This window comes from Trichechus manatus, unplaced genomic scaffold, assembly GCF_000243295.1.
Source record: "Trichechus manatus latirostris isolate Lorelei unplaced genomic scaffold, TriManLat1.0 scaffold00015, whole genome shotgun sequence".
In the NCBI taxonomy this organism is placed as follows: domain Eukaryota; kingdom Metazoa; phylum Chordata; class Mammalia; order Sirenia; family Trichechidae; genus Trichechus; species Trichechus manatus.
In genome coordinates this window covers 3227230-3242139 of record NW_004443951.1, presented here as the reverse complement: position 1 = coordinate 3242139, position 14910 = coordinate 3227230, and the positions used below count along the sequence as shown (strand labels likewise).

Here is a 14910-nt window from a genome sequence, read left to right as displayed (position 1 = left end):
AAGCAGTGCCCAGAGGTCAGTTTATAGTAATAAATGCACACATATAAAAGCAGAAAGGGCCAAAATCAAAACATTAATCCTACAACTGGAACAAGTAGAAAGACAGCAGCAAAAGAAGCCCTCGGGCACCAGAAGAAAGGAAATAATAAGAATTAGAGCAGAATTAAATGAAATAGAAAAACAATTGAAAGACTTGACAAGACCAAAAGCTGGTTCTTTGAAAAAAAGTCAACAAAATCGATAAACCATTGGCCAAACTGACAAAAGAAAAACAGGAGAGGAAGCAAATAACCCAAATGAGAAATGAGATGGGTGATATCACAACAGACCCAACTGAAATTAAAGGAATCATAACAGAATACTATGAAAAATTGTACTCTTAACAAATTTGAAAACCTAGAGGAAATGGACAAATTTCTAGAAACACGCTACCTACCTAAACTAACACAGAGATAGAACAACTAAATAAACCTGTAACAAAAGAAGACATTGAAAAGGTAATTTAAAAACTCCCAACCAAAAAAAAAATGCCCTGGCCCAAACAGTTTCACTGGAGAATTCTACCAAACTTTCAGAGAAGAGTTAACATCACTACTCCTAAAGGTATTTCAGAGCATATAAAAGGATGGAATACTCCCAAACTCATTGTATGAAGCCAGCATAACCCTGATACCAAAACCAGGTTAAGATACCACAAAAAAAGAAAATTACAGACCAATATCCCTCACGAACATTGACGTAAAAATCCTCAACAAAATCCTAGCCAATATAATTCAACAACATATCAAAAAAATAATTCACCATGACCAAGTGGGATTCATACCAGCTACGCAGGGATGGTTCAGCATTAGAAAAACAATCAATGTAATCCATCACAATAATAAAACAAAAGACAAGAACCACATGATCTTATCAATTGATGCAGAAAAGGCATTCAGCAAAGTCCAACACCCGTTCATGATAAAAACTCTGAGCAGAATAGGAATAGAAGGGAAACTATTCAACATAATTAAGGGCATTTATACCAAGCCAACAGTCAACAACATCCTAAACGGAGAGAGTCTGAAAGCATTCCCACTGAGAATGGGAACCAGACAAGAATTCCCTTTATCACCACTCTTATTCAACACTGTGCTTGAGGTCCTACACAGAGCAATTAGGCTAGAAAAAGAAATAAAGGGCATCCAAATTGGTAAAGAAGAAGTCACAGTATCTCTGTTTTCAGATGATATGATCTTATACACAGAAAACCCCAAAGAATCCACAAGAAAATTACTGGAACTAACAGAAGATTTCAGCAAAGTATCAGGATACAAGCTAAACATACAAAAATCAGTTGGATTCCTCTACACCAGCAAAGAGAACTTCCAAGGGGAAATCACCAAATCAATACCATTTATAATAGTCCCCAAGAAGATAAAATACTTAGGAATAAATCTAACCAGTGATGTAAAAGACCTATACAGTGAAAACTACAAGACACTACTGCAAGAAACCAAAAGAGATCTGCATAAGTGGAAAAACATACCTTGCTCATGGATAGGAAGACTCAACATTGTGAAAATGTAAATTCTACCCAAAGTGATCTACAGATACAATGCAATCCCAATCCAAATTCCAAAGGTATTTTTTAATGACATGGACATACAAATCACCAACTTCATATGGAAAGGGAAGAGGCCCTAGATAAGTAAAGCATTACTCAAGAAGAAGAACAAAGTGGGAGGCCTCACACTACCTGATTTTAGAACCTATTATACTGCCAAGATAGTCAAAACAGCCTGGTATTGGTACAACAACAGATACATATACCAACGGAACAGAATTGAGAATCCAGATGTAAATTCAGCCACCTATGAGCAGCTGATATTTGACAAAGGCCCAAATTCCATTAATTGGGGAAAAGACAGTCTCTTTAACAAATGGTGCTGGCATAACGGGATATCCATCTGCAAAAAATTGAAACAAGACCCATACCTCACACCATGCACAAAAACTAACTCAAAATGGATCAAAGACCTAAATATAAAATCGAAAACGATAAAGACATGGAAGAAAAAATAGGGACAACACCAGGAGCCCTTATACATGGCATAAACACAATACAAACCATAAGTAACAATGCACAAGAACCAGAAGAGAGACTAGATAATCGGGAGCTCCTAAAAATCAAACACTTACGCTCATCAAAAGACCTCACCAAAAGAGTAAAAAGACATCCTACAGACTGGGAAAAAATTTTTGGCTACGACAAATCCGATCAGCTTCTAGTGTCTAAAATCTGCAAGATACTGCAAAACCTCAACAACAAAAAGACAAATAACCCAAATAAAAAATGGGCAAAGAATATGAACAGGCACTACACCAAAGACATTCAGGCAGGTAACAGACACATGAGGAAATGCTCACGATCATTAGCCTTCAGAGAAATGCAAATCAAAACTACAATGAGATACCATCTCCAACAAGGCTAGCATTAATCCAAAAAACACAAAATAATAAATGTTGGAGAGGTTGTGGAGAGACTGGAACACTTATACACTGTTGGTAGGAATGTAAAATGGTACAACCACTTTGGAAATTGATTTGGTGCTTCCTTAAAAAGCTAGAAACAGAAGTACCATACGATCCAGCAATCCCACTCCTTGGAATATACCCTAGAGAAATAAGACTGTCACACAAATAGATATAGGCACACCCATGTTCATTACAGCACTGTTGGCGATAGCAAAAAGATGGAAACAACCTAGGTGCCCATCAACAGACGAATGGATAAACAAATTATGGTATAGTCACACAATGGAATACTGAGCAACGATAAAGAGCAAGGATGAATCCGTGAAACATAACATGGAGGAATCTGGAAGGCATTATGCTGAGTGAATTTAGTCAGTCGCAAAAGGACAAATATTGTATAAGACCACTATTATAAGAACTCAGGAAAAGGTTTAAACATAGAAGAAAACATTCTTTGATTGTTACAAGGGTGGGGAGAGAGTAAAAGGGGTATTCACTAACTAGATAGTAGACAAGAATTATCTTAGGTGAAGGGAAGGACAGCACACACTACAGGGGAAGTCAGCATAACTTGACTAAACCAAAAGCTAAGAAGTTTCCTGAATACAACCAAACACTTTGAGGAACAGAGTAGCAGGGGCAGGGGTCTAGGGACCACGGTTCACGGGACATCTAGGTCAACTGGCATAACAAAGTTTATTAGGAAAATGTACGTATCCCACTTTGGTGAGTGGCGTCTGGGGTCTTAAAAGCTAGCAAGCAGCAATCTAAGATACAATTGATTGGTCCCAATCCACCTGGAGCAAAGGAGAATGAAGAACACCAAAGACACAAGGAAAATATTAGCCCAAGAGACAAACAGGGCCACATAAACAAAAGACTTCATCAGCCTGAGACCAGAAGAACTAGATGGTGCCCAGCTACCACCAATGGCCGCCCTGACAGGCAACACAACAAAGTCCCTGATGAAGCAGGAGAAACATAGGGTGCAGAACTTAAATTCTAGTAAAAACAGCAGACTTAATGGTTTGACTGAAACTGGAGGGACCCCAGAAGACATGGCCCCCAGACTCTCTGTTAGACCAAAACTAAAACCATTCCTGTGGTCAACTCTTCAGACAAAGATTAGAGTGGACTATGGGACATAAAATGATACTCGTGAAGAGTGTGCTTCTTAACTCAAGTAGATACATGAGACAAAATGGGCAGTTCCTGTCTGGAGGTGCGATGAGAAGGCAGAGAAGGTCAGAAGCTGGTTGAATGGACATGGAAAATCCAAGGTGGAAAGGAGGAGTGTGCTGTCACAGTATAGGGAGAGCAACTAGGGTCACATAACAACGTGTGTATAAATTTTTGTATGAGAAACTAATTTTAATGGTAAACTTTCACTTAAAGCATAACAAAAAAGAAAAAAGGACTAGTGACATATAAAAGAAAGAGGATGATGTCTTAGAATTGCCATGGAGTAAATTTCAGATACCAACAGTAAAAAAAAAGTAAGATAGAAAAGAATATATCCAGTAGCTACTGCACTGGGTTGAGAGAGAATGGGAAATAAGATCGTGTGTTTATCTGCTGAGTTTTGCAAAACAGAGGAAAGATAAACCAAAAACTAATAAAATGAGTTACCTGCAAAAGGTGGGGGAGAAACATGGTGGGAGGATAAGGAAAGGAATGGGCCTTCTCTGAATATACTTGTTTTAAACAGTTTAACTACATTACTGTTTCACATCTTTAAATTGGAATGAGAACTGTTTAATAGATTAGAGATTGGCAAGCTTTTTCTGTAAAAGGGCCAGATGGTAAATATTTTAGGCTTTGTGGGCTATTTCCAAGTCTTTATCGTATGTTTTTGTTTTTTACAAAAAATCCTTTAAAAATGTAGAAAACCATTCTTAGGTTGAAAACTATACAAAAACAGGTAGGCTGGATTTGGTCCATAGGCTGTAGTTTATCAACCCCTGTATTAGATAATACTGTATCAATGTTAAATTTCTTATGTGATAATTGTATTGTGGTTATAGAAGAGAATGCCCTTGTTCTTAGGAGATACATGCAAGTTTGTAGATATCACATACATGTGTACGTGTATATGCATGTACATACATATACATATCCATCTACACACACACACACACACACACACACACACACACACACACACACACACACACACACACAGAAAAGAAAAGGAGAGAGGAAGGGAGATAGCAAATGGAGCACAATGTTAACAACTGGTGAAGAATGGCACCCTGATGGCAGAGCGGTTAAGCGCTCAGCTGCTAACCAAAAGGTCAGCAGTTCGAATCCACCAGCCGCTCCTCGGAAACCCTATGGGGGCAGTTCTACTCTGTCCTACAGGGCTGCTATGAGTTAGAATTGTCTCAGTGGCAATGGGTTTGATTTTTTTTTTCTTTGGTGAAGAATATATGAGTGTTCATTGTATGATTCTTGCAATTTCTCTGTAGGTTTTAAGTTTTTCTAAAACGTTTGGGCAGGGGTAAAGGGGGACATAAAGCGACCTCTATGAGCTAAAGGATAGTCAGGATTCATAGTGGAAGTGGAAAGCAGGGGGAGGGAAAGAGCAGTGAAAATCGTTCCAGGCAGGGAGAATGCTGAGTGAGGGTCTGGAGGCAGAAAGTGTCCCAAGTTCTGGAAGTGGAAGAGATGAGACCAGCCCAGCCGAGTTCAAGGAGAAAATATTAAAACAAGGATGAATCGTTGTGACCAGATTTCCAAGGGTCTTGCCCGAGGTCTTCTAACTTCAAATCCTGTAACCTTCCCTTTATAGTAGTCTGCCAAGAAACAGTCTAAAATTTCTCATTTATTATCAAAGGAGGACACTAGGAAGTTTTCTGGGCAAGGAAGTAAACAAAAAGTTGTCTCTCAGGAAGCTCATCCTAATTCTCTAACCTTATTTCCTACCACTTCTCAAAGCATCCTCACTTTAGCCAAGTCTCACACGTATACCACACTCATTCTTGCTTAAATATTGTTCGTTGAGGCTGCGCCCGTCCCAGTCCATTAAATCGTAACCATTTCTCAAGGCTCCATTTAAATAGCACATACTAGAGGTAAGAAGCCTTACTCTAGTATCATTTTAGCATCTAAATGCTCTGAAATTGTTTGAGATTTTACTCCTTACATGGTAAGACCCTGAAGCTCAGAAACCTAGGGATCATCCTAGATTTCTTCTTCTCCCTCATTCCCCTGGACCTGAACCTTGATATTAGATGCTCCTCTACGCTTCCAAAGAACCTTGAATATTCCCATATCAGAAGACATAAGGGACTGTTTTGACCGTTGATTTTTACGACTCCCCCAGTGAGAGTGTACAGACAGGTCTTTGTGTCCCAAGGCCTAGCACGTTGAGAGTACTTAAAATTTATCAATGCAAAAAAAAGGGTTAGTGTGTTCATCTTTGTGTTTAGCACAACACTAAACAATGGGGATCAATCTCAGGATGAGGAGGAACCATAAGGGTAACCTGGCCAGCCACTCCGCCAATGGAATGAAAATTTCAACATATGTCCAATCAGTTCCTGGCCTACTGCTGTACTAACTCAACACTTTCACTTGAATTAATATTTTTAATCTACTCCTTTACCCCCATATTGCCCACTGTGACCCATTCACTTACTGTAGAGCTCCAACCTCTTCTTTGCCTTTGGAGTGACAGAATGGGCTGGAGTTTGGCAAGATTTGGAGGTGGAGTGCCTTGATTCAATCCTTTTGACCGCATGCTCTGCTGTAGTCCAAGCATGGCTTTCTGCACTCTTAGTCTTGGTTCCCATGGGCTTCTGGCTCCTGGGGCTGCTTTCTTGTAGCTTATCCAACTTAGCAAATAGTTCTGGGGACAGTGGTCTGAACTTCTTTTTGTTCCAGGATAGTTTCATAAAGAGTGTCTTTTCATTTTTCAAATCCACAGGTATCACTTCATCTGGGGCTAAAGCTACTACCTGAATTTAGGAAGTAATATGAGGGTAGAAGAGATCAGGACCAAAAGAGCCAAGAAATGCTCCATCAGAGCTATAACTGAAAAGTATTTGAGTCCCCATCTGTGCCTGGAACATTACTTTTTCAGTCTAAAGAGGCCTAGACGTGGCATAGCATATTGATAGAGAAAACCATGAGAATAGTTAAGATTTACTGAGCATTTACTCATTTAATCATTAATGGCTTTAAAGATGTCAACAAAATAGCTAGAGTAAATTATTCGTTTTGTTTCATTTTTGAAATGTTTATTGCCTTCACCTCTTAACTCCTACCACTCCTACCCTGGTTCAATTACACATCATCTCACTCCGCTATTACTTCCATAGACTCCTCCCAAGCTGATATCCATACCCAACAATGCTTTTTTTTCTACTCCATTCTATTTACCCATGACAAATTTTCCCACAAAAACTTTCCTAAGCGCAATAGTCTTTCCTTGTCTCACTAGCCTATAATGGCTCTCAACTGTAGCAAGATTAGATTGTTCATTGATTCTGCCTCATGGTGACCCTGTGTGACAGAGTAGAACTGTTCCATAGGGTTTCAAGGCCGCGATCTTTCAGAAATAGCCTACTAGGCCTGTCTTCTGAGGCAACTCTGGGTGGGTCTGAATTGCCGACCTTCACTATTTGTGCTGAGGGAGCAAGATCAGATTACGTAACTGGTTTATAATGTCTTCTAAAATCTAGCACCATCTCACCCACTGAATGCTCAAAAACAAAAATAAACCAAACCCATTGCTGTTGAGTCAATTCTAACTCATAGCAAACCTATAGAACAGAGTAGAACTGCCCCACAGGGTTTCCAAGGAGTGGCTGTTCGATTCGAACTGTCAACCTTTTGGTTAGCAGCCAAGCTCTTAACCACTGCGCCACACCAGGGCTCAGTTCTCCTCAAAATAGCCTTCCATCACTAGTCAAGCTGGGCTTCTCAGGGTCCCGTTCCATCCCACCATCATACTCCTGCCTAAAGTACTGTTTCCCTCTCCTCTGCCTTTCCAAATCTACCTAACCTGCTGTTTCAACTTCTACATCTGCCCTTCACTACTTAGCTTTCTCTTTCATTGATCTTCCTCAGAGATAACACTATTTTATAGCATATATTATGGTGGGTCCACAGTCTGGAAAAATCTGAACAGAGCCCTGCCAGGCCAAAGCCTCTCTGCTCTACCATTAAACCAAACATATGAATCACCATACAACCACAGTTCACATAATGATCTAATCCCACTTTTGAGACCTGAAGTAGCTCTAGGAATAACCAATATCGTTAGTCTTCAAAGAGGAGCCCTGGTGGTACAGTGGTTAAAGCGCTTGGCTGTGAACCAAAAGGTTGGCGGTTTGAACCCATCAGCTGCTTCGCAGGAGAAAGATGCGGCAGTCTGCTTCCATAAAGATTTACAGCCTTGGAAACCCTATGGGGCAGTTCTACTCTGTCCTATAGGGTCACTAAGACAGAATCAACATGATAGCAGTAGGTTTGGTTTAGTCTTCAAGCTGGTGTCTCAATTCAGCCTACAAACCAGCAGCTCATCAGCACCTGTTTTACCGTAAAATCTCATAACACAAATTTGCTAGCAGCAACTAGCACTCTACTGATTTACTCAAGGTGAAGTACTCATTTAAGTAATCGTATTTAGCCTCACAACGCTTGATGCTGGCTACAACATAGCTAAATATAATTTCCCACTAAGATACATTTGTTAATTCCTGTTCATCTCTTAGGTCACAACCTAAATGTCACTTCCTCTAGGAGGCTCCTAACACATGATAAGTGCTCTCAATAAATATTTCTTGAGATTCAGCAGGCAGGCAAGCAGAGAAGACAGGTGAAAATTCATTTCCTGTGGGGTAAATTAGAGCCAGTAATATTTTTGAGGCCATGCAGTTTAGGAAGCAGAAGTAAGTTTCACGACAGAACTGACGACCAAGGCACCACCTACCCGCACGGGGCCAATGATGGTCTCGGCATTAATGTTGTCGTCACAGGCAGGGTAATCATACCAGAATATCTCCTGCGCTGCAGGCTTCCGGCCCAACAAATGCTGTTTACAAACAGGAATCTCACAGAATCGGACACACCATTGTACTCGAGCACGTTTCTTAGAATAAGGTTCAGAATCTAGGAGAGAGATTAGGTGGAAATAAGGAAGAATATTTGCAAACATACCTACTAAAATAAACTTATTGACCATTTCCTATATGCTAGATCCTGCGCTGAACACTCAACATGCATCATCTCATAATAACCCCACAAGGTAGGTGCTATGGCTATCCCCCTCTTACAGGTGAAATCAAGTTACAGGACTGTAAATAATTTGTCAAAGGTCCCAGTGATCTGACTCCACCCATGCTCTTCCCACTTTGCTCTTAACCAGACCTCATCAGTGATTATAAATAAGCCATCAAACAGCAGCAAAGTGAAAATCTGAGCAAGGACTAGCGTAACGGCCACTGAGACTAAGATGACGTCTGGCAAATGTTTGCTTATATCTTCAGCTGTAACATTATAATACACTGCTAGTAACACTCCACAGCAGCATCAGCTCCCAGTAAAAGGACATACACTCTCGAGTGCCACCATCATTCCCCTTCTCTCCCTTAGCTCTCTTCAAAGACTGAAGCCATCCTATGGAGCATCACACAATGATTCTAAAATCTATGCACAAAACACTAATCTGCTGCTGATATGCTCCCCATGATGGACAGTAGTTTGATAAGGAGTTTCTTCATGCCTTGCAAATACCCCTCCAATCTGTGTAATGTAAAACATCTTTACCCACTCATGCTATCAGTTCCTTCTTTTAGGCATCCAAACTACCATCAGACTATCTAACTGCCACAATCTTTCCTCTCCTACCTCTGGGAAGATGCAGTTTTGTGTAGTTTCAAATTACCATCTTTCTTCTTAATCCTCCTTTTGGAGTCCCACCCATTCCCACCTTTCTGTGCTCTCCTGCTTTGCAGAGGGATAGAAGCTCAGAAATTCAGCTGAGGCTGTGAGTGTGGGCTCGTAGGCTCTGGTTAACACCATCTTTCCTCTTACTCCTCCAGCAGTAGTGGCTTCCTGCACATACTGATCTCAGGACAACATCATCTTCCCTCTTTTGTTCCCCTAGCCTTTTCAACAATTGTAATCAAATCCTTCTGAGTAAAACACCTGAAGTGTTTTTATTTCCCTGACTGAACACCAACTAATACACTTTCCCAATCTGATTTATCTCCTTCCTTGTAAAGAGGTTGGACCCCTGGTGGTGGAGCGGTTAACAGCTCGGCTGCTTACCAAAAGATCAGCAGTTCAAATCCACCAGCTGCTCCTTGGAAATCCTGTGAGGTAGTTCTACTCTGTCCTATAGGGTGACTATGAGTCCGAATTGACTTGACAGCATGGGTTTGGTTTTTGAAAAGAGGTTGCCCTTGCAAAATTCATTACTGACTTTCACATGCCACAGTTACAGGACACATCTCTATAATAGTGCAAAGCACCTGTTTTTTTCCCATTCATCCTTTCTCCCACTTCCAAAAATATTGCCTTAATGGTCATTCTTACTCCTAACAATGATGGCAAATCTAAATTCTTGATCCCTGTAATCCCATTTTACCCAATGCTGTTCTGGTGAGTGTAGAGATTCACTAGACGGAAGAAGGTCGTTGTCGTCAAGTGCCGTCGAGTTGGTTCCAACTCATAGCAACCCTATGTACAACCAAACGAAACACTGCCCGATCCTGCACCATCCTCATAATCGTTGTTATGCTTGAGCCCATTGTTGTGGCCTCTGCGTCAATCCATCTCATTGAGGGTCCCCCTTTTTTTCACTGACCCTCTACTTGACCAAGCATGGTGCCCTTCTCCAAGGACTGATCCCTCCTGATACCATGTCTAAAGTATGAGACAAAGTCTCGCCATCCTTGCTTCTAAGGTGCATTCTGGCTGTACTTTTTCCAACACACATTTGTTCGTTCTATTGGCAATCCATGGTATATTCAATATTCTTTGCCAATATCATAATTCAAAGGTGTCAATTCTTCTTCAGTCTTCCTTATTGATTGTCCAGCTTTTGCATACATATGAGGTGATTGAAAACACCACGGCTTGGGTCAGGTGCACCTTAGTCTTCAAGGTGACATCTTTGCTTTGGAAGAAGGTACAACTAGTGTTTAAGTGACCCCACTTTACACTCAAAGGTGCCCTGAGTGCTACCGAGAACACAGGAATCAGCAACTTCCCTTCTTCCTCGCCGATTAGCACTTCCCAGTCATTCACGTCAAGAAACAGTTTTCACTCCGGCCCCAAACTCACCGTCTTCAAACAACTCGATCAATTTAGCAACATATGGATATTTTTCATAATCGCCTTCAATCAGCACAAACTGTCCAACTTGGATGTGAATCTGAGTCGAACAACCTTCTATTTTCACACACATTTCACTGGAAAGTAACAGAGAAGCACATAAGGAAATCACTTAGGGCGGGCCAAGCTCTTCAGACCCTCTGGGCAGAGGAAAATGCTCTCCAGCTGGAAAATCCCCTAACTAGTTTCTCTCTGCTGACCACTCTCCTACCAGGAAACCAATTTACCTAGTTACATGCAAGACTAGGGGAAATAGGTTGAATGAACTGTTTTGGAACAAGTGAAGAACCCAGAGGATTTTATATGAACCCCAACTTCTCTCAATTATTGACACAGAACGACAAAGGCTTCCCAAGGTTGGAAAGCCACCCAATAACCATATTAAATTGCTCAGAGAGTTCTAGAGCTGGGGAGAACATAGTACCAAATCTAATTCTACTCTGTTATCCTGCAGAATTACACAGAACTCACCTTAAATTTATATGACATTATTATACATATCAAATTTTATTAACCTGCCACAACAATTTCTCCCCCCATCCCAAACTGCTATATCTATGCTGCCATCAGACAGAATCCCACCTTACAATCAGTTCTTATCTATTGCCCCTCGATCCTCAATCTGTAGTCACTAGAACAGGCTGGATATAACAAGCTGGAAGGGAAAGGAAGGGAGAGGAAGAGGTTGCACTTGCAAAACTTATTACTGACTTCCACATGCCAAAATTATAGGACACATTTCTATCATAGTGCAAAGCACTTATTTTCCCCCCTTCCCATCCCTCCATTTCTAGGACACCCCATCACTTACTTGTAGGTTTGGTAGTGTAGTTTTCGATCCAACAATGGCCTGCCAACCCATGAATAAGTTTGTCTGGTCTTCAGTCTTGTGGCGTAGTATGCCATGGCTCCTGTGTAAAAGTCAGAGTTACATGACAGTGCTCTGATGGATTCTAGGGACTAGTCCCTGCCTTCAATGAGTTCAGTCTTCTTTTCTGCGCTGCTAGAAAAGCCCACACATTTTAGACTTAGGAGCTTTTTCTACAAAGGAAAAGGTCAACCTCTAATCAAGATAAAACACAGGCAATTTAGTATCATCTGTGTCTGTCTCAGAGCCCTGGTGACGCAGTGGTTAAGAGCTCAGCTGCTAACTAAAAGGTTGGCAGTTCGAATCCACCAGCTGCTCCTTGGAAACCCTATGGGGCAGTTCTACTCTGTCCTATAGGGTTGCTATGAGTCAGAATCGACTCGACGGCAACAAGTTTTTTTTGGTTTTTGGTGTCTGTCTTGTACTTTGCTGTGTACCTCATCCCACCCCAGGGATTCAGGAGGGAGAGTTAATACATAAGAAAAGAAATATAAATGTTTAAAAGTATTTACTAGGTATGAGGCACAACGATAGGTGAGAATTACATAACAATATGGAACTAAAGACAGTGATACAGTGATTGTAAGTATCTTTACAACACTTATAATCTAGAGATAAAACATAAATGCTCTAAAGCAACGTTGCAACATTTCCTTGTTCTGTTATACATGGCAATTAAAACAACAACATCATCGAAGGACAACTAACAGTAAGAAGTGAAAGAAAGTATTAGTGGAAGCTAGAGGTCAGGTCTCGTGGGTGTGGAGGAAGGGCTTCCCACAGGGGCTTCCTGACCTGAATACTAAATAAGAGTAGATGCAATGAAATGAGGGATTCCAAGGAATGGAGACAAAAACATGCAAGCTGCTTTTGGGGGAATGACGAGGGATTTTATCACATATATCTTCCTACTTACATTAAAAGAAAAAATCAGGGTCACTAACCTGTACTGCTCTGGCAGTTGGAAAGTATTTTCCTTTGCAGCTGACAGATCTTGGATGAGTATTGTAAACAGCTGAAATGAAATGCTTGCATTAAAGTATATGGAAAAAAGGATATTTTTAGTGTTAAAAACAGAAATGTGAATGAAAACCTATCTGATAATCATCTTTATAATTTGGAAACTGAAATCTAGACTTAATAAGAATTCTGGTCCATTATCTTTAAGCTTAAGTAATTAAAAAAATAATAAACCTTTCCCCTGAATTAAATATTTTTCTTATGGAGCTAAAATTTAGCAAATCTGGGGTTGAAAAAAAAAAAACCTCATAGAATTACTTTGAACTCCTATAGAGAGTCCAATAATACCAGTCTAGGCTGAAAACAACAGAGTTAGAACAGTGTATCAACATCCTAATTAAACAAGCTGGTTTCCTAAAGTTCAGTGGCATTATGTTCCACATTATATTTGGGAACATTTTGACTCATAAGATTTTCTGCTTTTAAAGGTATCTTTTAGCATACTTTGAAGAAACTAACAGCAAAAAGAAAAAGAGAAGATATTGAGGCCTTGTTAGTATATGGCTTACAAAAGATGTATGAATGATTGCTATTAAGTACATTTACGTACAGTATAATTCACAACATACTACTATTAAAAATCAATCTAATTTTAATTAAGTACATTGTAGAAATAAAGAACAAAGAACTGATTGATGAGTAAAACCAAATAGAATACTTGCGCTCAAGTGAAAAATGAATTTGGATGCATAATATCCAATAATCTTTTGGTAAAAATTAGTAAAAGTGCTTGAATCTGAATAATTGTTCAAGAAAATATATAACACTAACTTACAGATCACTATGAGTTGGAATCGACTCAACTGCAATGGGTTTGGTTTTTGGTTTGGTTTAATGGATGATGTAACATGGAACAGTCAGAAGTAAGCTGGAACTTTTCATCTTTTCCACAGTGAAATCAAGCAAAAAAGCTACTGAGACACAAAAGATTCAAGTAAACTGCAGTACTCACTAAACTCTCTCATTGAAAGAATGGGAAAATCAGAGACTGTTTTGCAGCAAATTAGTATTTCCTAGCAAACCTTCTACAATTCTTTAATGATCTGATTGTTGGATAGACAATCTGATTTGCTACACTGACTATAGCATTTGATTTCACTGGCACAGTGATCTTATTTTTCAAACCAAAAAACCAGCATACAGAAGGCCTGTTTCCATATCTATAAAGTACTCAAATTCATGCTGTCAACTGTTGTAAATCCAGGTTTTATTTCAGTTTACTACAGCAGGTGTCCTTCTCCAAAAACTAAGCCACCATACGGTTTAACATTCATTTCCAGTAGACCATGGGCTGGGTGCACTGAGACCAGCCAGTATATGCATATGTGTGTGAAAGGGTGGGTGACTGTCCCTAGGCTGAGCAGGCAGGGATATAGGGAGGAAGACTAACTGGACTGCAGAACCTGCCTCCACCTCTGCCTGTTACTCTGCTCCAGGCCTGTTTTCCAAACCTGAAACAGATCAGGGTTGTTACTGCCCTCAGACTTTTGCAGTTGCTATCGTCTCTTCTACACATCTTTGCAGGGATGGCTCAAGTCTCAGCTCCAATGTCACTTCCTCAGAGAGGTGTTCGCTGACACCCAGTTGAAAGCTACCCACTGCCCCCCTTTATGCTATCCCTCAAGGATCATGTTCCATTATACCACTCTATTTTACTTTTTATCAAAGCAATAACCATTATGCTGTATTTTCTGTGCTTCCCACATTAGAATGTAACTTCCAAAAGAGCAGGGACCCTGTCTATTTTAATTCATGACTGCATCCTCAGGGCCTAGGTCAGGACGTGGCACACAGTAGGTGAAAGACTGACTGAATGACATCAACTAACTGGTTTTCAAAATCATCAGGAGGACAATCATCAGGAACAAAGGACATAGAGCAACCGGAACTCTCATACCCTGCTGGAGGAAGTGGATATTGGTACAATCACTTTGGAAAACTGGCCATATCTACCAAAGCTGAACATATGCATACCCTGTGATTCAGCTATTTCATTCCAAGGAATACACCCAACAGAAACACACATATATCATCAAAAGGTGTGAACGAGAAGGTTCCTAGCAGCACTACACAGCAATGAAATTGAAGCAACTACAATTGCATGCAACAATGTGGGGGAAACCTCACAAAATAAAGTTGAGCTAGAGAAACAAGACACC

General features: G+C 40.2%; 1 protein-coding gene across 1 annotated transcript in view; it reads right to left on the bottom strand.

Moving 5' to 3' along the window:
- The window catches only part of ORC1 (origin recognition complex subunit 1), a 38262-nt gene that overhangs the window by 23023 nt on the left and 329 nt on the right, over positions 1 to 14910 (bottom strand). The window contains exons 2-6 of the mRNA XM_004371730.2: positions 12676 to 12746; positions 11675 to 11774; positions 10813 to 10940; positions 8456 to 8634; positions 6158 to 6476 (exon numbers count right to left, since the gene is read on the bottom strand). Coding sequence (XP_004371787.2) covers positions 6158 to 6476; positions 8456 to 8634; positions 10813 to 10940; positions 11675 to 11774; positions 12676 to 12746 — 797 coding nt within the window. The remainder of the gene's footprint in view (positions 1 to 6157; positions 6477 to 8455; positions 8635 to 10812; positions 10941 to 11674; positions 11775 to 12675; positions 12747 to 14910) is intronic.